This window comes from Falco biarmicus, chromosome 10, assembly GCF_023638135.1.
Source record: "Falco biarmicus isolate bFalBia1 chromosome 10, bFalBia1.pri, whole genome shotgun sequence".
In the NCBI taxonomy this organism is placed as follows: Eukaryota; Metazoa; Chordata; class Aves; order Falconiformes; family Falconidae; genus Falco; species Falco biarmicus.
The window spans coordinates 5998404-6022916 of NC_079297.1; the positions used below are offsets into that span (position 1 = coordinate 5998404).

A 24513-nucleotide genomic window follows, 5' to 3' on the forward strand; every position below is an offset into this window, starting at 1 on the left:
CTTGCAACTGTGTGGTTAGTGTGGAACTAAGTATATGTTGCTATTGTCTTTTTTTTTTTACAATAAAATACCCCAACATGACACGAGGCAAAAATATTTTAAATATCAAATCAGCAGCTGTTACAATGTGTTTAATCACCCAGTCGTGCATCATAGAAGTACACATTTTGACCACTCCATTTTATAAAATGCAATATAAAAATAAATTTTGTCAAAATAAGATGTACACTTAACCACCCAACGCTTCTAGGCCCACATATAACAGAAGGCAAAATTATTAGTTTGAATAACACTATGATTAACTCATGCCAAAATGAATTTAACAAAACCAATACTTCACCCAGTTCCTGAAAATACCTCAGGGTTTGTAACACCCATTTGCAACAGTATAAATTCAAGTACTTTTATGTACAGTATGCAGCTACCTCTTGTCCCACTTAATGGCAAATGCCATGGCTGCCCAGTGCAGTTCAAGTATCTTTCCTTACCAGGTGTTGGAATTGGCAGGGATGGCTTATGTACTGGGCAAGGCATATAACCTCCGGAAACAAAGTTACTTCAAGTGGAAAAAAGCACAGATCAGTTTTAGTGCTGTAAAAACCAACAACCCACAACCAAAAAAAATCCCCAACCTGTAAGCTTTGCCTATCTTTTCTATTAACTTGCAGAGAAGGAGACTGCATACTTAAAAACAAGTGTTTATTTGCCAAATGCTGACTTAAGAAATTTTGGGAACAAACTGGTTTCTTTGCTAGTAAGTGCTCAAGCTCAGAGAGCATTCTCAGCTCAGTAGTCAGGTGCATGTAAAACAGAGCTGTGCTTACTGTTAAGCCAAGCCAAGCACTGGTTATGAACCTAAAAAGTGTTAGAGATACAGCTCAGTATGGGTGCAACTCTCTCTGAGTTCTAAAGCCGAGAAAGAGCAAATTAGAAGTAACAGTTAGATGCCTGATAAAGCTAAGTTCAAGCTTAGTTTAAACATCCCGACATCAACTGCCCAGCAGCCAAGTTTAAGAAAAAGAAGTTCTGGAGGCATAAGACAGGCTATTTTCCACATTGATGATATAGCCTTATCTATTACATTTAAAACATTTAGTCTTAGTTTCTCTGGGAGCAGAGGAGAAAAGGGGAGGAAGGGACTGATCTAGTTTGCCCACTATTTAAGGCATGCAAGAGAATATAAAAGCCTAAAAAAAAGGGTGTTGTTTCTGTAGAGGTTCCTCAGCCACCTGCTGAATACCACTAGGTGTTTTTTTTTTTCTTTTTGAAGGACACTAAATCAAATTTTGAATATTCAACCTCCTTCTCTAATAGTTACATAAGAGGATCAAAGTAGTTGTTCTTAACAGGTTAACTGTCAAAATACCACCACTTCAAACCCTGCAGCACAATTAAGGGAAGAGGCTCAAAATACCAGTCATGCCTTCACCTCTAGAAAAAATGGTCCATTCTGTTTTGGTTTTTTTTTTGGTTGTTTTTTTTTTTTTTTTTAATTTTACATGGTGGCTGGACTTCAGAGGCACTACAACATAAATACCAGTCTCTACGTTCTGGCAGTTAAACAGCATGGGCAGCCACTTACCTAAGTCCTGGTGCTGTGTGCTACTGTCTTGCTAGGTGGCACAAAGAACTGAATTAATCTCCGCAAAACACACAGCATATTACGGTCAGAAATTAAAAAGTGGCTAGCAGTACTCTCTTACTTTAAGTAGATTAAAATTGTTGGGCTTTTTTTCCCCCTACACTAAAGGCAATAGCTGTCAAAGAGGAGTAAGAATTGACTTACAAAAGGTAGGAAAAATCAGATGCTTTCAATGAGGATATTTAATCTCTTCCCACCTTCAATCTAGAACAGTTCAAGTGACAAGTTCCACGCTCCCACAAATTCTGAACTGCCACCCAGAAAAAAAGCTTCACCGTTTACCCCTTTTCAGAACCCAGTCTCCTTTTATAATGCTTGGATGCCAGGTATAGCATTTGCTACCCCCTAGGTCCAGGGTGAGGCCTGCTGCCAGATCAGGAAGTCATTACAGTGGTAGTCTCATCTCTTTTTGGCAATGCAATCATGCTGTAGGGGGACTGAGGGAAAGAAAGACATTCAAAACAGAGTTTGGCACTTTGAAAAGTGAATGTCTGAAATCCTCAAGATGCTTTAGTTTTATATTTACAGAAACATAACTGGTACCTATAATCACACTTGGCACTAAATAAAGATTTCACCCAGAGAAAGTGCTCAAGAGAAAAGTCTCCAATTAGAAGGGAAGGGATGTTCTTTTTCACCAAACAGTGAAATATTTCACCTTGAAGTAACAGGGTGTGCGCTTTCCTGGTCCTAGTGAGGTTTCCCGTCTCCACACTATTACAGAGCAGAAAAAAAAATGTGCAAAGAGTGTGCTGAGAGCTAAATTCTAATTAAGACCATTAAACAGATTGAACCTGGGGAGTGGGAACAGCTTATTTAGACATAGGTATCTTACCCTGATTTGACATTGGAGTCTTAGCTCTGTCTCTAGACAAAGACCTAGAACCACAGGCATACAAGCTAAGGGTAAATATTACAGGGATGATTAAAGTCTAACTTCATACAGGAACATGACAACCAAAGACAAAAGAGGTCAACAAAGTGGAAAACAAAGTTGTAACATTTCACAAAATAGCTGACAAGCACAGTGAACAAAATGCTACAATACCAGGAAATTTAAGAATGTGCTTTCAAATAGCCTGTCTGCATTTGGTTTCACAGACTTAAACTCAAATTCTGCCCAAAGTTACAAGCTAAAGCAGCACCTTGCTGTCTCACATGAAGTATTGCCTTCTATACCTTATATGCCAACTGCTACAAAGCCTCCTTACAAATTCTGTGTATGAGTTAGTTACCCAGTTCCTCATCACAACCAGCTGACAAACTGAACAACTGACAACATGGGAAAGCAGATGGCATAAGTTTTTCTTACTTGGTCCCAAACCTCATTATCTGATGCTGTTATCCAATCGAAAGCCTTAGCACATGATCTAAAAATCTTTATGTTTTCTGAAAGTGAAGGTTGCAACTGTTTATACTAAACCTTGGCATAGATGTTATAGTAGTTAAGCCTCCAGGTATAGTTCTTCCTGCTGTGAGGAAGTTTCAGAGATTATCTGCATACTGATATTCATGGATAAGAAAGTTTTGCTCTGTATTAATTTTATAAAAATATGGATTGAGATATTTCAGAAGTGCCAACTCACAATCTGAACCAAGTGACAGAGGATGGGCCAAGTTGGACTTTTTATGTTTTTAAGCAATCTTCACTGACAGAACTACATTTTGCAGAGCTCAAAAGCAATTTTCTTGTTTTCAGAATGGGAAGGAACAGATGGTCACAAAGCTATGAAATCATCACTGTCACTGTTCACCTGCGTGGGGAGGGGATAAGAAACTATCAAGCTTACCATACTGTAATTTTTGTTTACCATTAGAAAGAATAGGCCAGTTTGCATCATTCACACAGAGGTTGACGAGCCTCAAGTACTCTACATAACTTGTGCCCTTTGCCTTTATCACCCCCAAACTCTGCCCTGCCCCTATTGTGCCTTCTTTAGCTTCCTTTGGTTCTACAGTGTAAAGTGCCTCAGCGGTCTGTTCCTAAACTGCAAGTTTAGGAGTAAGGCAGAGTTCACAATATCCCTATCAGAACAGATCTTAACTGTGCTGGAAAACTTCCCTTCACTGGTTTGTTAATAACAGTAATACAGCTGAGGTTTCATGCCTCGCAGAGAATCATCACATTGCTTGTCATCAGCATCCCCACTCACTAGCATGTCATGGGGTGAGCTGTCGCATGGGAGAACCAACTGTGAGAAATCATGCAGAAAGTCCTCTTCGGAGGCTAGCAGCAGCTCATTCCATGCAGAGATGTCCAGCTTCCCTGAAGTTCCACCATACTCTTCAGGAAGGATCACTGGGGGAATGTTTTGATGAAGAGAATTCAGATCACAGCCATGAAGAAAAAACTGAAGGAGAAAGCAGAAGATAGCTGTTAGTAGTGCATACCAAATGCTTTACAGCAAACAAACAGTCAGCTAACAAGCTTACTCTGAGTTAAAGAGCAAATTTCAGAAATTATGTTTTTATGGGCAAGCGACAGCATACAACATTGGGCAGGTGTAGTTAGACACACTAGTGAGAGGTGTCTTGGGACAACCCAAGCCTAGTGCAGCTTAAATCCCAGCAAGAAACTTGACATGTGCTAGTTTGTGCCAAGATTCCAAATTCAGCTCGTCCCCAAGTTCATTCATGGGATTGGAAGCACTTATCATTGTGAAAAAAGCATCATCCTTCACAATTACATTCAGTCCTATGGAAAGAATACTTGTGCCATGCAGGACACTTGCTTAAGGAGAAGAAGATTTCCTGTGATGCCACCTCCTAAACAAATTGTTACTTGCTGAAATAACCCAACCCCAGGGATAGAATTAATGCCCTGAATACACAGCCTATGTACTAAAGTTCCATATTAGTATGCCAATATTCAATTCCTCAAAGCTTCTCCCTCATGAAGAATTTTGCCAACAGGCATATTTTTAAAAAATATATCAGAAAGGACCAGTTAGATCAAGTAAATAGAACCAACATTGTTCTAGTTGTGGAGTTTTTCAATGTTTTTTTACTTGCAGTGGCCAAGCACATAACCCAAACCCAATAACATTAAAATGACATAAATCCTTACCCGGTTTGCTATCTTTTCCTTCAGAAAAGGCTTGATGATTGCAAAAATGCCTTTGAATATACGAGGCTCATTTATTATGTTAACAGCTTTTATTCGAATGGGGAATCCATCCTGAAGGGTAAAGAAGATTTTTATAATGCAGTTTAGAAAACATCTGCCATCTTCCTCTTTTTAAGATTTCCTGAAACTGACTGCCAGCACAACCCACCAGCTCCCAAACTTTTTCATCTGAGGTACCAACATAAACCAATACAGCAACAGAAATTCACCTCGTAATAGGGAACAGTCTCAGGAGGAGATCTGCAAGCATAAAAATAAAGTCAAGAGACAAGAAAACCCTGCATTGAGAAATACATCGCTGTCAGTGAATTTTCATTTCTTACTGTTCTTCATCTCCCCTGACAAAGACACCTAGGTAATCACTGTCCTTCATTCACATATTCCCAACCCTGATAATGATGCAGTTACAAAGTAACAACCCAGGTTTCTGTGGGGGTGCACCACATTGGGAGCCAGAGCAGGCTGATTCTAACAGTGTGTCCAAACACATGATTTGGTGCCCAAGACACTCTGAAATGTGCTTTTATGTAAGGAAGAAATCTAATATCACTATTTTTCTGCCATTCCAACTATTCTGTCAAGCTAACTGCAAAAGACAAACAGGCTCTGCTGCCAACAGAATACACAGCATCTGCTATACAAGATAGTTTAAAACAACAGCTAGTTATGAGATTTCTGCTGGAGATACTTATTTGCAGAAACATTTTTCCAAGGCAAAAGGTCACGATCAGCAATTAAAGTCTCATGTGCCACAGTGAAGTTTCCTTCCCTTATAACCAGCTCTGCATATACAGAGCAAGCAGTCAATGCTTGGAGTGAAAAGCAGGTAACATGCACTGCAGGAGTACTTTTCTCCTTAAGAAGGTCAGTGAATTAGCTCATCTTTACAAGAGACACAGCTCAGCAAGTCTGATGCAACACATTTATATACAATCCATACTTTCACGTCCTTCACCAAGTTCAGCTTTTGTTTTGTGAAAAGCTTCCACTAATAACAGCAGGACACCCATCACACTATTTGTATGAATTAAACATGGGATCAGACAGTAAAATGACAAGTTTAGATTATCAGCAATCTAAAGGAGCAAGTTCTTATATAGGCATTCATAGACTCACTGCTATCATCTCCCTGAACTCCCCTGGTTCCCCCCATCCTTCCTTACCCCCCATAGATACAACAAAGAACATAACTAGCTCAGGCCAGAATAAAAGTAATGATGGCATAAATCCATTCAAGAGAAGATTTCCTCACCTTACTCCTCCAGATAGGATGGTAAAACATCAAGTAAAATCATCAGACCATCCTGCCACCTTGGCCAGGTTACTCCTTTCACCTTCCTATTCTGTACAACTCCACTTGTGCTTACACCCTTGCTCTAACTTGCTCTCCATCATTTTCCTTCCAAACATCTAGACAGAGATCCTTTTTATTACTCTTTTGTGGCCCCCTAAGCTGAAGAAGACTCTCTTCTTTCAGGGAATGGATGGAAATCCTCCTCAAATCACACCCTCTCTGCAAAATTTTTACAGCAGTACTTGAACTTGCACTTCCCCAGTGGTTAGCTCCATCTTGGCTGACAGGAACCATTTAAATAACAAGCCATTCCTCAGCATTCAGGCAAAACAGTGTCTTCTAAGCGTAATTCGCTGTTCTCTCTCTTCCTTACCACTACCTGACAAAACTAATTTTTTCTCTTCCAACTCAAAGTTTGCATTTCTAATGCAAATTTATTTTCAGGGATGCAAAAGTCAAAAAAAGGACAAGTGAGGTAATTTGGCAAGGGTGTGAGAAACTGGTTGGGCAGAGACACCTTTTAAGTCTGCTAGTAAAGGCCAAGATGCTGAGGTTTCTGGTAACATAGTCAAGAACTCTAGACAAAGAAGCAGTCATTTACAATGCACAAGCTTATTTTCCCACCAGTTCAGGTCTTACCTGAAGAATTCCAATCACTTTTTTGGCTACAAAAGGACCAAAATGAGACGCCTTAGATAAGCTGACTCCTTTGTAGTCTGCCAGGATTACAATTCCATTCACCTGGGTCTCTTCGGACTGAATGAGTTTTTCTAACGTTAAGTATATGGCACGAATGTTCTCAGTAATCGGATAATTACTGGGTGTCCATCTGTCTGAGGTTACAAGACATGGATGGTAAGTCGGAGAATAAATATAAGCTAATAATACACATTCCAAAAACTGATTTTCTATTTTCCTGGACTCTTAAAAGTTAGTCTTTAACAGCCACAGTCCTAGCTCAGAGCAGCCTTTCTTAAGCAAGAGATAAATGGCAACTCATGTTTACTTCAGGGAAAAGGCAATGGTTTTAAGAACCCTGTTCTCTACCCAGCACAGCTTATTAGAAGCAGCTTCAGCTCAGAAAGAAAGCAGGTAAATGGAAAAAGAGGAGAATGAATGAAGGCAAATTTACAGCAAGCCTGGCAGCACCAGAAGTACATAGAAAGCTCTGAATGTTTACATGGGAGTCCTAGGCTCCTCTCTCCACTTACTGTCAAAACAAAACACAAGCTTCTAACTGTAGGCCAACAGCCCTGTTTCAATTTGAGTTACTACACATTAATTTTTCTTGAATTACCTAATATTTCATCAACCCACCTCACTGCATTTTCATTTTGACATAACTGCAGTTATTGCTGACACAGGAAAAGGAACTGGTATACCGTTGGCTAACGACAAATGTGTCCCTTCACAAGTTAGCTTTTCAAATTTCAAAGAGAACCCATGTACTCTGCTAAGTAACCACTGTTCACAGGAGAGAAGGAAGCAAGGAAGCAGATCTTTTTGACTCGGACACACCTTGAACTCTGAGAACAAAGACATTCATGCATTTCAGTACCTGGTCGGATGCAGACAATGTGGCGTCCCTCTGGGTCCAGACGAGGCAGCACAGTGACAAAACCAGACTCTAGGACAGGCTTTATTGCAGATGGCTTCAAGTTATTGAAGACCTCAGGCCAGCTCCTCCTACAGCTGTGGTAGTTCACCAGAAGCTGAAGAGCTCGATCGTAATCAAATTTCCTGGCTCTGAGGAATCTTAGCAAAAAAGCATCGTCCAGGCAGGTCCCCAGGGAGGGATAGTCTTTGCACACCATATCTCGGAGTGCCTGCACATCACGGAGCCTCCATTCAGGTTTTTCTTGGAGCTCTTCCCGGGCTTTGGTAATGAGATCAGGAGACAGAGAGCAAACATACTTTGGCCTATCTGGCAAGAACTCGTTGTCCGATGGAGACCCCACTGATGGGCTTGTCCTGGTGCAGTCGCTGTCTCCTGACATAATGTGGCAGGAATCTGTCAAAAACCAAGTGTTACACATGACAAACAACCCCACAGACTAACAAGTATATTAACTATTTATGTATTTATTATGTCCTGTATCTCTCTGTTTCTTGGCTAAGGAGACTGCCCTTCCAAGAACAAGCACTACAGCCAGAAGCACAGTTCAGACACTAATTCTCTTGCTAGGATTAGAAAGTGCAGGTTTCTCTAATCTCTTTATCTTATAGCAGGTAGAAAACTACCCTGGATGAAATCTAACAGAATTAAAATACAGGATTACACAGCTGCATTGCAAAACACAGAATTTAATTTGCCTTAACATTTATTTCCTAGGTTTAATTAGAAACTAAAGCAAACACATCCTAGTTAGGCAGGATCTCACATTTGGTCAAATTACACCTTCCTCTGAGAAACTCTCAGCTGTCTGGGCTCAGCTAGTTTTCATTAGCTTCTCTGGCAAATACATGCCTCAATTAGCATGTCTGCCCACATGAACATTTTGAGCAATTCAGGAGGCACGGCACTCAGGAACATAAGAAACAGCTGCAGTTCAGACTGGATGAGCAGGTGAGAAAATTAGACTCTCATGCCAGCACTGCATGGATATCAAGGTAGGCTTAATCTAGTTTTAATGTGCTGCCAATATTTCTGAACTGGGAGCTGAATTTGCAAATCCAGTAGCAAGTGGATAGAAATGAGTAAAAAAATTATAAAATTATGAGCCTGGCATATTTCCTGCAGCTTGATCTGGGACTTAAAGAGAAATATATGCCTTTTTTTCCTGAGCTAGTCCTATTCAAGAGTCAGTCACGGCACACTATACTGCTCTTGGGTGTCACACAGGAATTGCCAGTCAGAATAATACTATCCCACATAACCAGCTTCCTCCTGCAGTGACAGACATCTGAATGATTTACTTCTACCATCCCTTCCCCAGGCTCCTCGGGAGAGGTCCCAGGATCACTCAGAGGGCTGTGCTTCACCTCCTTACAGACCGGGTTGTGCAGCACCCGAATCCCTGGTCCCTGCCCTGCCTGTGCTCCCAGCACTGAGGTGGGTGTAGGGGCAAGGAGGCCCGCTAAGCGCCAGCATTGTGCCCCTCCAGTCTTATCCCCTCTCAGTGCCAGACCCAGCCCCCCCCCCCCCCACACCCCTCAGCGCCAGACCCAGCCCCCCCCCCCCCACACCCCTCAGCGCCAGACCCAGCCCCCCCCCCCAGACCCCTCAGCGCCAGAACCAGCCCCCCCCCAGACCCCTCAGCGCCAGAACCAGCCCCCCCCCAAGACCCCTCAGCGCCAGAACCAGACCCCCCCCAAGACCCCTCAGCGCCAGAACCAGACCCCCCCCCCCGACCCCTCAGCGCCAGAACCAGACACCCCCCCCAGACCCCTCAGCGCCAGAACCAGACACCCCCCCCCCCCCGACTCCTCAGCGCCAGAACCAGCCCCCCAGACCCCTCACCTGCAGCCCGGGCCCTGCCCCGCCGCCGTACCAGAGCGCTCCCGCGCAGCTGCGCCGTCTCCAGGCAGCGGCGCCCCGGAACTACAACAGCCGCCCGGAAGTGACGTTGGCGCCGCGCGTGCGCGGTCACTGCCGAGCGCTGCGGGCTCTCGCTCATGCCCGGCGGCAGCGCCTCCAGCCGCGGCGCGGCCCCGTGCGCGTCCCCGCGGTGCGCAGCGGGCCGAAAACGTGGGTTTGCCCCCGCTTCTGGTGGCTGCGCAGTGAGGGAACCCTGAGACCGCTTCGTGGGGGGCACTTCTGCCCCTTAATAACGCCTCAACCTCTTTCATAACGACATTTCATTGCCTCCAGCCGTCAGTCGCAAACTGCAATTCATATATGCTCTTTATATATAAATATATATAGATATAGATATATAAAGCTCCCCTGAAACTGGCCTTCGAGAACAGCAGTGCTCAGGTGGTGACCTCCGGGCCTCTCCGTGCCAGGACTGGGCCTTCCCCCGCCCCGCCTGCGGCCAGGCCGGTACCTCAGGCCGCGTCGCGCCCCGGGAGCGGCAGCAGAAGAGCGGGTGGCGGGAACGGGGCCGCAGCCCCATGCGCGGGCCCTGCAGCCTCTCCCTGCCAGCCAGAGCTCCCCAGCCAGAGCAGCTGCAGGGTTACCTGCTCAGAGCCAGGGGAGCCTCCAGGCTGGCTCCTGCTGGGGTGGGAGCAGGGCCCAGCTGTTGCCCGGGTTGAAATGCCGACAGAGGAACAAAGTGCTAATAAAGGCAGATTGGGTTTTGAGAAGACAGAAAGACGTATCCCACATGAGTTTGGATGGTGATGCCTGACCTGTCTGCATGGAATTTGTAATAAAAAAGATGGATGCTGCCGAGCTTGCTGCATTAAAAATGGTTCAGCAAAAGTGGCTCAGCAGGGAGTCCTGGGGAGCGGGAAGAATGATGCATAACCCCACCGATCAATGGATGCATTTGGTTGCAAAACAGGCTCAGCGTCCTACTGGGGACGGTCCCCGTGCTGCAAGGTCCCAGTCAGCTCGGTAAAATCTTTCCTCTTGCCTGCGCGTTTTCAGCCAGGAGAGGGAGTCAAAGATGAACAAAGAGCGGGAATCCCAGGAACCCACAGCAGGAAACAAGTCCCTTCGGCAGCATCTGAGATACAGCTCTGATTTATTTCTCTTTCAAGATTTCACCCTTATACAAAGTGGAAAATGTTTCAGTGACACCATGTCTGGAAAGAGATATGCCAGCATGGAAACAAATAGAGTGTACCACAGGCACTTACCTGCGGAGACACATTTCAGAGGAGTACGTTGATCCAACCCCACGCTGATGTTCCAGTCCACTCCTGCTTTGGGCCCAGCCAGCTCAGAGCTGGGTGCAGCCTGGCAAGCTGGTGCCCTAAGCTGGGACCAGTTTGGATCTGTGGGAATTAGACCTGCCTTTGATGTTGCTTCATGCCTTTTCCAGTAGCTTGGATAAATAAGGTTGGAGGGGACCTCAGGAGAACAAGAGACCTTACATTGCTCCTGTTTCTGTGTGTACAGCTCCTGGGCACAGAAATGCACAGCATGAGCAGAGAAACCACTCAGTGGGACCTGGAGTCCCAGGACAGAGGTAAGAGCCTGAAGCTGGCAGCTGCAGACACAGTTGGGAGGGAGGGAGGGAGGGAGAAGGTGCATGTTGGGGAAATGGGTCTGTGGCCTCGCAGCTGAAGGAGGTTCCTGGGTGCACCTGATCCAGCTAATTGTTGAAATTAGCGGGGAGGCAGGGCTAATCTGAGAAAAGGCTTCAAAACACCAAATAGCTGGGAAATACCGGAGCTGCAAACAGGAATTTATGCTACAGGTTGCAAAATTTGGTTGGAATTTGCACCTGTCAAACAAGGGAGGAAAATTTAGCAGGGATGTGGCAGTTCCAGACCTGACTGGTTAATAGCTGCTGTAACAGGGTGTTAGGAGTAGGCAGGGATGTTTGAAAGGAGTGATGTGTGAAGGAAGCTCTGTTTTGAGAGCAAGAAGGGCAGGAAACAAGTGAGAATTGGTAGCAATCACATTGAGAGACATATGAGAAAGGATACTAAAAAAAGAGCAAGAGCCTTAGGCAGGTAAGAGAGAATAAGGAAGGAAAGTAAAAGTGAGAATACTGCATAGCGAAGAACTGGATGTGAAATATAATTTGGGTATGGTCCCCAAATGAAGTAACTACCCTACCTCGGTTTTCCATGTAATGAGGAATGTTGAACTCAAGGAGAGCAGTGGATGGTGAATGGAAATGAGGGGTTCAAGCACCAAGCCAAGTTGTAGGGGGAGTTTTAAAGTACTGCCACATGAAATCACAGGAACTGTAGTAAGAGTTTCTGTAATTTACTCTACCTGGTGTTGGCATCCTGTGACTAGTAACCAATAAAGGCAGAACCTGTCTATAAGGAAGTAAGAGGTAAAAACTGAAAACAAACATCCAGGCACTGACCATCCTCCCCTAACTGGAGAGTGTTGACCTTACCCACAGCAGCAGGAGGGAGAAGGCCATACTGGACCACATGCATGCAACCCTCCCCAACTAAAAGATGAACCTCACCAACTCTGCCACTTCATCAGCTCCATATTTACACTATTTGCAGGAGCTTCAGTGAGGAGTTGTGTTGCCTGACCTTGGGAGCCACACCTGGAGCCCCATGGGGAATCCAGCCCTTCTCATGTTCCTCTCTCCTACCACATGTGATTCATACCTTTCTTAGCTCTGATCCTGGGTGCTCCTGCGCCCTGCCGTTATGTTATAAATGAATGGCTGTTGGTGTTGGTTGATATTTAATGAAGTCCATGTAATACTCTTCACTCATTTACTTACCCAAACAGTCTTAATACCCAGCCTGGGAAAGTTATCTTGGCTTCTTCAAGCTTTTCCACCATCAGCAATAAACATTTTACAGTCTTGGCAAGCTGAGGCTGAAAAGAGAGCATGACTTCAAACAGCATTGCTCACAGAGCAGGCTTTAAACTGATATTAAATCACTAAACTGTGCAAACATAACAGTCCTGTAATAAAGATAATCTATGTGCAGTTCAAGCCGAGAGGGTCTCTGGTCTGAGGGGTGCAGGTGGAACCTCTGGGTTCCCTTTTGAGTGGCTCCACATGAGAGCAGAGAGCCACTAGTTCCATAGTGCTGGGTGAGGTCTGGCCACGCGTGGGGCTGTGTTGTATCTCAAGTCCCAGCTTTGTCTATCGCACCAGTCCGGCAGCACGGAAAGGGCTGTAGGGTAGTGGCAGCCCCTACTAATTGCACCAGGCAAGGCTATGCCAGAGTGGTGTAACCTGCTCCACGGGGTGCTTGGCTGTGATACAATCCAACTACTATTCCTTTGTGCTCAAAAGGTGAAGTGACTAAGAAAATATGCCCCAGATTGCCAGAAGTATTCATGGTCTCAAAGCCTGGAAGCACACATCCTCCAGGACAGGCTTCCATGCCTGGTCTCACCCTGCACGTTGTGGTGTGAGGAGGGGATCTCACAGATGACAACCTCAGCAGTGAGAAGCAGATGCTGTGCTGCAGAGCACTGCCCCTGCTCTGCACATGCTCTCCCCACACATACAGCAGGCCAGACCCACATGCAAAACTATGGAAACAGGCACTAATACGCAAATGTACACAAATCTGTAGCATCTGCTGCCAAAGCAGCTGTAGGCAGGCAGGCAGGCAGGCAGCCCCCACCCAACCATATAAAGTTGTGCTAATGTGCAGTTAGACCACCAGGAAGCCAAGCGTGTGGTGTGACACAGACACGTAGCTGTACCAAGCCCAGGCTTTGAGAGAAGACTTCCCCTCACCTTGGCTTTGCTAGCTTCAAGACCAGCAATGTTTTTGCAAAAGCTTGGCGAGGAATGTACTTGGCAGGACCTCTGAATGTTTTAAATATTACAGGATTTTTGTAGTTTAATTTCATAGAATCATAAAATAGTTTGGGTTGGAAGGGACCTTTAAAGGTCATCTAGACCAGCCTCCAATTTACTCTGAACTGAGACAGTATTTTCCCAGTCTTTCATGGTGTTTTGTGGTGCCCTGGCACACTGGAAGGAAAGCAGCTATGTCTGTGGTAGGGTGGGTCCCTGGCAGGATTAGCCCATGCAGGGGGCTGTGAGGTTGCTGCTCAGAGACCTGTGCTCCTTGTCAGCCCCTTCATGGCAATGGCTGCAGTGCTGCTGAGTGTGTTAAAGCAGTGGAGGCACTTGGGTTTGCTCCTGGAGGAACCTGGTTGGTAAAAGATGTAGGATTACTTTCCAGGGGCAGAATGAGGGAAGTGCTGCTGCTTCCTCGGTTGGACTGGTTGATTTTGCTCTTGGGGCTTTCAACCTGGTGTCCCTCACAAGCCCTTATATCAGTGGGAAGGAGTGAAGCAGGGCTTGGTGCTGGATTAAGCCCTAAGCAACATCTCAGATGCTTGTACACCCTTGGGATGAAGGAATACAGCTGCATGGCGGGCTGTGAGGAGAGGAGAGGAGCTGCATGCAGCAAATAGTAGGATTTCAATGGAAATGTAAGAGCCTGCAATGCTGGAGCTGTCTCCACTGCCTCCTCCATGGGCATGCAGTACAGCAGGTCTCCAGCCTGCTCTCCCAGGTGAGAAGATGCTACTCTAATCCAGCACCTTAAGGTAATTTTAAGAGAGGGCTAAAAACCACTCAGAAGTGAGGATCCCAAAGGTTGTCCTTTGTGCAAGAAGTGCTGTAGTCCAGAGTCAGCGATTCTGGGTCTGGCACTACGGTTTCTCTTTGCTGCTTCTGACTCGAGATTTTTTTCTCATTTGCTTGCCTCTTAACTGGTGCATAAGCTGGGGACCTCCACGTCTGTTTAGGTGGACCTTTAAGGCTTTGTATCCTCTACAGATCAGCTCTGAGTGGATCCTAAGATATGCATGAGACAGTGCGCTCCATGTTAGTGGTTAATGGTAATACTAATCCACCAACAGAATTAATTAATGGGTATTTTTAAGGTACAGTGAGGTTTTGGAGAGTCCTGGAGAGGAATAGAGAAGTGTATTATTGAGTTACTTTATTGTAATGATTTTCCTGTCAGTGAGGGGGAACATGTCATGTTCCAGGCAGTGCTAACACCTGCGTTGGCAGCTGCAGTGAGGAATTCCTGTCTGCCTCACAAGCTTTCTGCTATGGGTGTCCATCCAGGCATGTCCCTCAGGCAGCTCTGGCACTGCTTATCACACCCATAGCAGTTTCTAGGAGGAGGTACAGAATCACAACCCAAGACCAGAGTCATCTGGCGTGGGGTCCCCCAGGCTCAGAAGGGCTCCCTGATCTTCATGTGTCCATACGGTCTCAAGGGACTGCAGGGCCCAGCCAGGCAGAACTGCCAGATGCAAGGGACTGAAATGGCGCATGGCTTTGCAGAGCCCAGTGGTTTGTGTAACCCATATCTTCTGCGACTGATTTCCCAAGTTAGGGGTGTCCTCAGGCCTCTGAAAGCTGATGAAGCAGCCAGTCAGGCAGGCATGGTATCACTCCAGGTCCAAAGCCAGAGTAAACCTTAGAAATACACTTCCTAAACCACCTTCCTTCCCAAGACCCAGGTTAGACTCAGAGCTCTTCTCCCCCTGGGCTTGAACCGGGCGCATAATGTTTGGAGCTGGGGTCCAGCAGCTGCTTCTTTCTTACACAAGACACTGAACTGAAGGACGTGACTACAGTCTTGTCTGTGCCGAGCTCTCCTGCTCACTCCACACCTAACAAAGCTGACAGTATATTGCCATTTTTATTGGCCTGGCTGGCAATTTTTCAGGTGCTAGGTGTGTTTATGATTATCAGGGTCACACCTTAATTAGGAATGGGGAGAGGGGTTTTAAACATACCCACACCTTACCCTTGTTCCTCCAGCCTCTCTGAATGGAAAGGGGTTGTGCAGTGTGTTGCCTGAATTCCCCAATTAGTTGGTGATATTTGCACCCAGCCTCGAGGGAACTGGCCAGCCTGGCACAGAGAACTGCCTGGCTCAGCAGTGCCACGTTGCTGAGCTGTCCCTGCTGCCTCTTGTTCATGACTATCTGTGCCTGTGTGTGCACTTGCAAGTTTAATAGCAGCAATAGTTGCTTTTGTCAGAGATGATATGCAGGCCATAAAACTCGTTTGCCATTCTTTTCTTTTTTTCTCTCACTGAGATATGAAAGCCGTGGAAAAGGCTCCAGAGTCTGTTGGCTATTTCAGATGAAGGTTATATAAGGAATATGAAAAGAATGCATTTTATAGTAGCCAGAGGACCTAAAAATACCACTTTCACAGATCTTTGGACATCGTGAAAAGATTTTGCAGCTGGAGATACTGCTCTCCAGGAAATCATCCTTAGTCTAGGTTGCAAGCACAGAAGAGGACAGTAAAACTCTTTTGTGTCCCGGAACAATGTAGAGAAGTTGTGTCTTTAAAGCCAACACTAGCTGTCCTCACAGCAGCCATCTCAGGTGACATGGGACATTGCCTGTGGGCTCCAGAGAGCCTAGCAGGGTAAAACAGGGTGGCAAGAGTGGTAAAACCAGTGTCTCAGGGTGATTCCAGGCTGGAGTGACAAAAAGGGTGAGGGCTGGGATTGAGGATGCCAGTTAAGGGTAAGGCTGTCTCTGGGGCAGTTTTGGGGGTTTTCCAAGTGAGCTGAATCCAGCACTAAGAAACGTCCTGTAAGTATTGCACTGATTTAAGATTAACCAGGTGAAGGGCAACCTTGATAGAGCAGTTCATGGGAAGGAATCCAGGAGAATTTATTGCTTCAAAGATCTGATATTACATCTATGGATTTTTTAGGGCATATACCTAGGTGAAACCAACCATGGGTCACAGGGTTCCCGTGACTGGCAGATGAGTCCTTTTTATTCCACATTAAAGAGAAGGAGCTAACTCCTTTTCCTTCGCTTGACTGAACTAACCATGTAGTAGTTGTGTGTGCGCTGAGATAATGCATGTCCTCCAACTGCCTTTGCTGACCTTGTTCAGGCATTAAGTGATGGCATTGGGGCTCTAGGTCATTATGGGTGCACACATATTGAGGGCATGTTATCTGAGGTCTGTCCTATTCTCCTGGGTCCTTGGTCCCAGAGTGGAGGCAGATTCTAAATGCTGTCTCCCCATGGTCTTCAGGTGCACTCTGAATCTCATCCCTGCCTCTCATCCATGCTGACAGTTTTTACCAGCATAACTGTCACTGGGAGGCCACTGGGTGTGCAAGTGGGATGGAAAATCAGGCTGCTTCTCATCCCTCGTACCTGGGATGAGACTGCCCACCTCATTTCACACCTGGGGTGGGAGATGGGGGAACGTGAGGGGCATCTCCTGCAGATCAGAGCTTGAAAATGCTGGGTGATGTTCCTCCCCAGATACCTAATCTTTACAGCCATCTAGACCTCTCTCCTCTCTTCTTGTTATCTTCCTGGGCAGGCTACAGCTGAGAGCAGGCTCCCGTGATCAGAAGAGCAGGCCATTAAGAGCCTTCTCTAATTGTCAGTGTATTTCTTCACTTTTACAACCAGGGACAACTTGACTTTCACATTATCGTCTTACCGTGCCCCCTAGGCTCAGCCTGCCTTTGGCTGCACCTGCTGCCAGCAGTTGGATGGCTGTGTGTGAACCAGAGCGGAATCGTCACCCCAAAGTGCTAGAAATTACCTTTGAAATACAAGAGGGACTTAAAAATGAACATATTCTAAATGCTAATAACATATTTTGGCTTCCTTTGCTTGGCTTTCAGAGTGTGGTTACTTCAAGTCTTTAAGCTCCCTGGAATCATGAAAGCAAATATTTATTCTTCATGTTTGTTTTTCTTTTAATGAAAATGGAGATTGTCATTCAATCTTATGATTCCAGCACATGTGGCTTCAGGACAGACAGCTAACATTAGGCTTGCCAGGAAATAGTGACAGCTGGCGACAGCGTCAAACACTTGTTTGGGCTTTTTCCTCAATACACATATGCTTTGTGCTCAGACCAACAGGGAGGTGAGCCCCTTGATTTAAAATAAATCCTCCCAGAAGAAAGAAATCCATCTGTCTGGGAAAAGTTAAAAAATATTTTTGCATTTATTTTTTTTTATGAATACAAACTCTAGTGAAGAAATATTCCTCTGTTTCCATTGGAAGGCAGTAACCAGCAAAAATTAATATACAATATCAAGGAATGCTTGGTGCAAACGGACCAGAAAGGATTCCCCACAGAGTATGCCTACATACAGGAAAAAAGGTTGCTGCAGTTGGAAAAGACAAACGGGTTATTATGGTTTTTTTGCATTTAATCTCCCAATTATAAATAATCAATGTGATTTACAAAATAATTTACAGAAAATGATTGGATTCATCATTGTAATAAATTACTCGGTACGATGCCACCAGCATTAAGAAACAACACAATACTTCTGACACCATCAGCGTCAGTGTTTCATTTTTGCATTGGAAATCAAGGGACAGACCTGCAGCTCCTCTGGCTGGGCTGGCTCAGATTTGTGCCCGCCAGGGACCTCTTGGCAGCCATGGTTCCAACAATTTCATCTTACCAAGAGGCCAGCACCCCACATAGTCTACGGTTAGTTAGAGCTGATACTGCCTTGCGTTGCCAAAAATGACTCAGGCCTGAAGTCATGAAGGGCTCTGTGAGCTCCAGCCCTGCTGGCAACCAGAGAGGCAAGCACTGGGCACCGGAGGGCTCCTTTCCTGGTTTCAGCTGTAAAACAAAGGTCAGATCTGCAGGGTTTTGGCACGGGCAGGCACAGAGAGACAGGGACTGTGGGAGGGAGGGAGCAGAGCAGGTGAGTGCCGACCCAAGGCTAGGGCAGACCCAAGGGGCTTGGGCGAGACAGCATCTTTCCTAGACCTCTGTCATCCTTCTCTGCAGGACTCAAAACATTGTCATTTTTAGGTTGCTGCCCTCAAACCCTCTGAGGTCTGAAGGAGCCGTAACAAATTCTTACCATGTTATGAAGACCTATAAATCTGTTATCAACCACTCTAAGCTGAAGGAGTGACACGGGACTGGACAGAAGATTATATGGCATATCTTAGCATTAAAGATGAGTCTGAGCAGAGATCCTGGGTCACAATGCTCCCTGCACTTGGGCAGCCCAAGACCTTGGTCTAATCTGTGAGGCTCAGGCTCTTCTCACCCTAACAGGTCTTTCCACTTCATATGACCTTCTCCCCGCTTCCTACCAAACAGGCATCCAGTGGTCTTCTTCTAACTGCTGAGAAGCAGTAGCAGGGCCAGTGATATTTTGGGCAGTGCTGCCCATCGCTAGGCTGTATGGGGGTGACCTCATCCCATTAGCTGAAATCTCCTGAATCCCATGGTCCCCCAGCTTCCCAGTCCAGGTAGCGAGGAGGCAGTAATTGGTGTAAGGGGAGGATTTGGCAGTGGTTGCCTCTCTGAGCCTTGTGGAAGAAGGGCAGTCATGGCACAGAGGTAACAAAACCCATCAAAAGGCAGAAGGATCCAAACAGTGGAGAATCCTGGTGGGCCAGACTTTGCCCCAGTATCAGCTGAAAAGATTTGTTAGGCCTGGCTGGGAGGGTTAGTGCGCTGGGTGGAGACACCATGCAAAGATCTGGGACTAGCCAAGGCTGAGGAGTGGTTCTGCCAGTGCTGCCTGGGCAAAACCTGTGTGCTTCACCTGCTGCAGTGCTCCTGGGGGAGCTTCCATCTCCATCAAGTCTGGCTGGGCTGGGGGCTGTCTGGGAAGCCGGCATGGCTGCAGGAGGAAAGCCTTCCATTCACACAGCACAGAGAGTTGCTTGTTCGTGGGGTCTGGTGTGTGCTGAACCAACGCTGAGAGGTGGCAATGGGGGAGCAGTCAGCTGCGCTGTCGCCAGCCAGTCACTGCAACCTCCCCACAGAGGGAGGCAGAAATCTGGCCCTTCATACAAGGACTGAGGGTTTCAGTAATGCTTCAACCTTAGTTCTGGGACTTGGGGCTGCTCGTGGCGCACACCGTCTGTAGCTGCAGGAAGACAGCTTGTGTGGTGGTTGTGGGCTAATCCAATAAGCCAGTCTGTGTGTTTGCACCCAAGGACCTCTGAATGGCTTCTCTTTTCACAGTGACAGAGTCAGTTCGAGCTTTTCTCCCACGCAGTCTTCTAAACGAGGCCAGATGGCCTGCAGATTGCTAGATGACCTCCTGTTTCGTGATGGTGGGCTGCGGGATGGAGGTGGGCTGTTTTGCCACAGTTGCAATGGCTCCAGGCAGCAGCTTGTATTGCTCTGGTCCTGACCCTGCAGGTGGAGATGGCTGTGGAGTTTCTGGAGTAGCTACAGAGAGAGAAACCAAATTAGAAGAGGGCCTCGTGGATCTGACAGCACTGGGATCTGTTCTCAGTCATGCGGGGTTCAGATGTAAGCAAGGCAGAGGCTCTGTAGCAAAACCATAGCTACTAATGGCTTGTGTGTTTGCAGCAAGGCAGCCCGGATACACAGGCACAGTTAGATGCCCTGGAAGAAACCACAATAGCGAACACTGAATGAGGGGAGCTGCTGCCATTTTGACCTGTACTGGCTCCTTTTTTGGTCAGCTGAGGTCATCTCAGCTCAAATTCCCAAGTGGTGGCCCTGTGTGGTGGACCAGAGTCTCTGTGGTTTTGCAGAGGGAAAGTGAGATGTGTCTGAACCATTCAGATTACATTCAGGGGAAGAGGAGCCTTTCCACTGATTTCAGTAGGCACTGGACGGGATCATTCATACCTTAAGGGCTATGTAAAAGCTACAGTCTGCCAAGGAACATCTTGTTGAATCAGTTAGTCTAGCCTAATCTAATCTAACCCACCTCTCTGTTTGTCTTTCCCTCCTTTCTGCATAGGAATTTCTCACACACTTACTATCAGAGACTCTGTCTTGCATGGAAATTTCCTTGCGAGGTAGAAACTACCTCAACAGGCACCCTGGAAAGCTCTCAGTTTCTTCTGGGAGCTCTCCACCTCTCTGGTGATACTCACACATCTGCCCATTGTGCATCTGAGGAGGCATTGTGTTGGCCACAATGACATTTGTTCCCAGGTTCTCCTGGATCAAATGAGGGTGCAGGGGGTGGTGAGCATGCGGCGTTTCACTTGATGAGCCTAAAAAAGTGCATATAACATTAGTTGCCACAACAGCAGAAGGAGACAGTTCAGATGGGCAGATCAACTGCACCAAAATGTCCAAGGCTTTGTGCATGACCAGCCTGTGCATATGTAATTGGAGCGCACCTTCCCATCTTCCTCCACGGATGCCTTGGTTTTACTAATCCCTGCCTGCTGTCTGCATTTCCTCCTATACAAGATGACATTCCTCTCCTCCTGAGTCACATCTCCACATAAAGAACAGCACAGTGACAACTTTTCATTTTGTTATGTCCCATTGAATGCTCCCACTAGAAAATCTGGGACACACTTTCAATCAGAGCTTTCAGACCCTTTTGTTTTGATGACTCCCTTCTGACAGGGAGGAGGATTAGTGAAATGGCTGGCTGGGAGGAGTTTGGGCATTGCATAGCAAAGCTTGTCTGCATGCAGAGGACTGGGGATGCCTCTTTGTAAATAGATGCACAGCTAATGCATCTCTTTAGGTGGGTAGAAATGGAGGACCCTTTGTTACCACAGCCACTGATAGGGGGAGATGATTCTGTGTGAGTCAAGGGCTGACCTGCGTACAGGCTGTCTCCACCTTTTTCAGGTAGGAAATTACGGCTGTGGAGGTTCTCAAGGGGAGGGTGATCAGGGAACACTGAGAGGCCCCTTGCAGAGCCATCAAGCACTCACCTCCCAGCAGCATCTCCTGCAGCAGGTTGTCAATCTTAGCCATACCAAAGAGCTTGACGAACTGGATCTGCTCTATCATCTGCCAGGTGATGCTCTGTAGCACAGGCAGCAGCAGCAGCAGCTCCCCGAAGCGGCCCCGTGAGTCATACTGCCGGTCATTGATGTAGTCCTCCAGGCTGACCTGCACCTGGTACCGCATCCGCTTGATCTTGGAGGGGTCACTCAGTCCTTTGGCATCTGAAACAACCCACAGACCAAACTATCCAGGCTGCCTCCCTAGGAGCTGCCCTTCAGTAGCAGCATGAAGTCTGGGCACAGGCTGAGGTGAGCTGCCTCTGATTCTCTATCATCTGCTGTAACGGGCACTTTTTCCCTTCTTAGGCTGACTTCTCCCCTCCTTCTCAGAACAGTTTGGCCCAGAGAAGAGACCAGGCAGCATCTCCACAACGCAGGACCAGCGTTAGTTGGCATAACCTAGACTAGAGTCCTCTGATGGTAACCCTCACCAAGCTGGAGCATACCTGGGTCGAAGAAGATGATGGCTTTCAAGCAGGCATATTCATTATCATCTATCTGCAGCTCCTGGAAGGGAAGGACCAGCTCATCTAGGATGCGGATGGCCACGCGGTTCACCTCCACCAGTTCGGGGCAGTTCCGTGGGATGATGTGGTCGTTTCCTTTGGACAAGCAGCACAGAGACCACCACCTTATCATTGCCCAAGACTTATCAAGGGTGACAAAGAGTTCAAAACCTGGATAACCAACGCTGAGATAATTTTGAGGGTGGACTTAAGAAGCTCCTCCTTCTGCCCCTTCCCTGGTTCAGCCCACCAGAAATGCTGGTCTGTGTTGCCAGAGCAGCCTCTCCTTACAGAGGAGCCACTCAAGCATGGAAAAGCTGACCAAGGAGCAAAACCCTTTTTCTCAATCACACCACAGCCTGCTTACACAAATCTGGGGGGCCAATGTGAATGTTTATAGTCCCCCAACTTTGCCACATGATGTGGCCTTGATATGAATGTCAGCCAGGCCTAGCTGCCCCCAAAGGTTGTGATAAGCTTGCTAAAATACAGAAGAGGTCAAGCTACCACCCTGCAAAAAGATGTCCACAAACACTGAACCACCCTGTCCTTCACCCCAGCAGGGAAGCTTCGCAGAAGCAGATGGGCTGGGAGCAGAAGTGCACTCTTTACCTAGCAGCAAGACGTCCTTGAACACCATGGACCTCTTGGCAGCTCCCAGTAACAGATGTTCCCCTGCATGTGCTCGCAGCAGTGCTACCTGCAACAGAAGAGAAAAGTTATTTGGGTGATGCAGAGACAGAGACAAGGCTGTGATTTCACATAAGCAAGAAAGCCCAGCATTCCTGTGCTGCACTCAGGGATGTGGAGTGAGAGCCCCTCTCCAGTCACAGTCAGAGAAAGAGGTCAAAAAATGGTTTTCTCCTGTGCATAGACAGCTATAAATCCATCAGAACCCCCAGGTAATAGGCAGCACCTGAAACATCCTGTATTCATGGCACATGTCATGAGCAAGACCATGCCAGACTGTCCCAGGACCACACGCCAGCAGTGGGACATGTTCACTGTGGCCCATTTGCAGACAAGACAACTCCTACCAAATGCCGAACGAGAGACCATGCTCCAGCCTAGAAAGAGGGAAGAGGTACGATCTACTGCTGTGGACAGTTGCTGTCCCTCTGGGCCATGCCCACTTCCCACATCATGGGGACCCACATCCACCTGGATGGTGGGGTCACCCTCTGACCATTCATTCCCTCCACAGCAATGGGCATTTGGGCCAGGGAAGCCAAAGGGATGTTTTTCTGCCCTGACGTTAATGATTGAAGTGTTTCATTTTACACCCTCCAGTGGCTCCTGAGAATGTTCTGAATCTTTTGCCCTCCTTCAGTTAAAAATTTCAGAGATTTAGGCAGAAACAGAAGTTAACAATTGGACAGCCTGACACAGAGGCTTCTTAATGCCCAGCCAGGAGCCTCTGCTGAAGAAAACAGTCATTAAACATTAATGGAGAGATTCTGAAAAGTGCGTCCTGATGGGAATAGTCCCCTTTTCCAGTGTGTTATCCCTCAGCATCTGAAAAAGCCAAGAGAAGTCTTACCCTAACAAATGCCAGGAGGATGTGTCACCCATAGAAGAGAGCTCTCATTAGACAAGATGCTGATGTCTGACAGAGGGATATTTTTTTTTTTGGCAGAGGGAGAAAAATGTTATGCAAAATAAACAGAGTGGAGGGTCCTTGCAGAAAGGCTACACACACATGATACTGGGGAACTTTTATCTATATGCCAAAATCTAGCCTGTTTCTATCACTATCCAAACATGGGTGGATATGTTAGCCAAGCTGCTTGTAATTACCAGAGATGCATGAAACTGAGTTTTCCTATCTAATGAGACATTGAAAAGGATGGAAAAACTACAAGTCTCAAGGGGCAGCAAAGCCCTCATGTAGAAATTTCCTGCCTAATACAAGTTCAAGAAAGCTCAGTTTGGAACAACCATTTTTATTTCCTTAAAATTTGCTCGTTTGAGCAGGGTTAAAGTCAATTACTTTAACAAGGCAAAACCATCTCATTTGGTATTTGTTCTTGCAGTGATCAACCTGAGATACATCGTTCCATTGTGAACTAGGATAAATATAAAAGTTGTAACACAAGAAAGTAGAACTTTAACTTTGAAATTAAATTGCTTTGCCCCACCAAACCCAGTACTTTGACATTTTGGTGCAGAGGAAGAATGAGGGGTTGGGTATGACCTTTCCTATAAAAATGTTGGCAGTGAGGATTCATTCCCAGGCAACATTTTAATGGCAATGTAACAGTGTTTCCCAACATGAAATGTTCCCACTGGACATGTCTTGACTGGCTCCCATGCCCCTTGGGCAGCTGCCTTGCACATAGCTTTGTTCATTCCTGTTCCCTGGCATTTCTGTCCTTCCTCCTGCGCTCCCCTGCGTATTTTCTGCCTCTGTTCTCATACTGTCCTTCAAAAGCATGAATGGCATTAATTGATTAGTTTCAGTGCAGCACAGTCTTTCCTCTCGAGCCCCTTGGGACCGATTGGGAACTGCCTATGATGGGAGGTGGCTGGTCATAACAGAAGACCTATTTCAGTCGAGACAAGCCTGTGGAGGATGCTGAGAGCAGCCTCTCTCCCCTGTGGGAAGACAGGGTTCAGACTGTCATCTTTAGGTTTTGTTTT

At 46.5% G+C, this 24513-nt stretch overlaps 2 protein-coding genes across 4 annotated transcripts in view; both read right to left on the bottom strand.

Annotated features, from left to right (window-relative positions):
- Positions 1-116: 116 nt before the first annotated feature.
- Positions 117-9612, bottom strand: TTPAL (alpha tocopherol transfer protein like). Of its 2 annotated transcripts, none has more exons than XM_056353968.1 (5): positions 9524-9612; positions 7622-8074; positions 6703-6896; positions 4710-4820; positions 117-3993 (listed from the first exon to the last, which is right to left on the bottom strand). In XM_056353968.1, exons 2-5 carry the CDS (start codon positions 8058-8060, stop codon positions 3718-3720), a joined length of 1020 nt encoding a protein of 339 aa, XP_056209943.1. In that variant the 5' UTR covers positions 8061-8074; positions 9524-9612; the 3' UTR covers positions 117-3717. The 2 variants fall into 2 exon arrangements, with proteins under 2 accessions (XP_056209943.1, XP_056209942.1); XM_056353967.1 differs by having other exon boundaries at positions 9555-9610.
- A 7958-nt stretch (positions 9613-17570) lies between these two features.
- Positions 17571-24513, bottom strand: part of HNF4A (hepatocyte nuclear factor 4 alpha) — a 37973-nt gene continuing 31030 nt past the window's right edge. For both annotated transcript variants that reach the window (XM_056354370.1, XM_056354369.1), the window contains exons 6-10: positions 22486-22573; positions 21814-21969; positions 21293-21529; positions 20489-20611; positions 17571-19808 (exon numbers count right to left, since the gene is read on the bottom strand). In XM_056354370.1, coding sequence (XP_056210345.1) covers positions 19666-19808; positions 20489-20611; positions 21293-21529; positions 21814-21969; positions 22486-22573 — 747 coding nt within the window. In that variant the 3' untranslated portion in view covers positions 17571-19665. The remainder of the gene's footprint in view (positions 19809-20488; positions 20612-21292; positions 21530-21813; positions 21970-22485; positions 22574-24513) is intronic.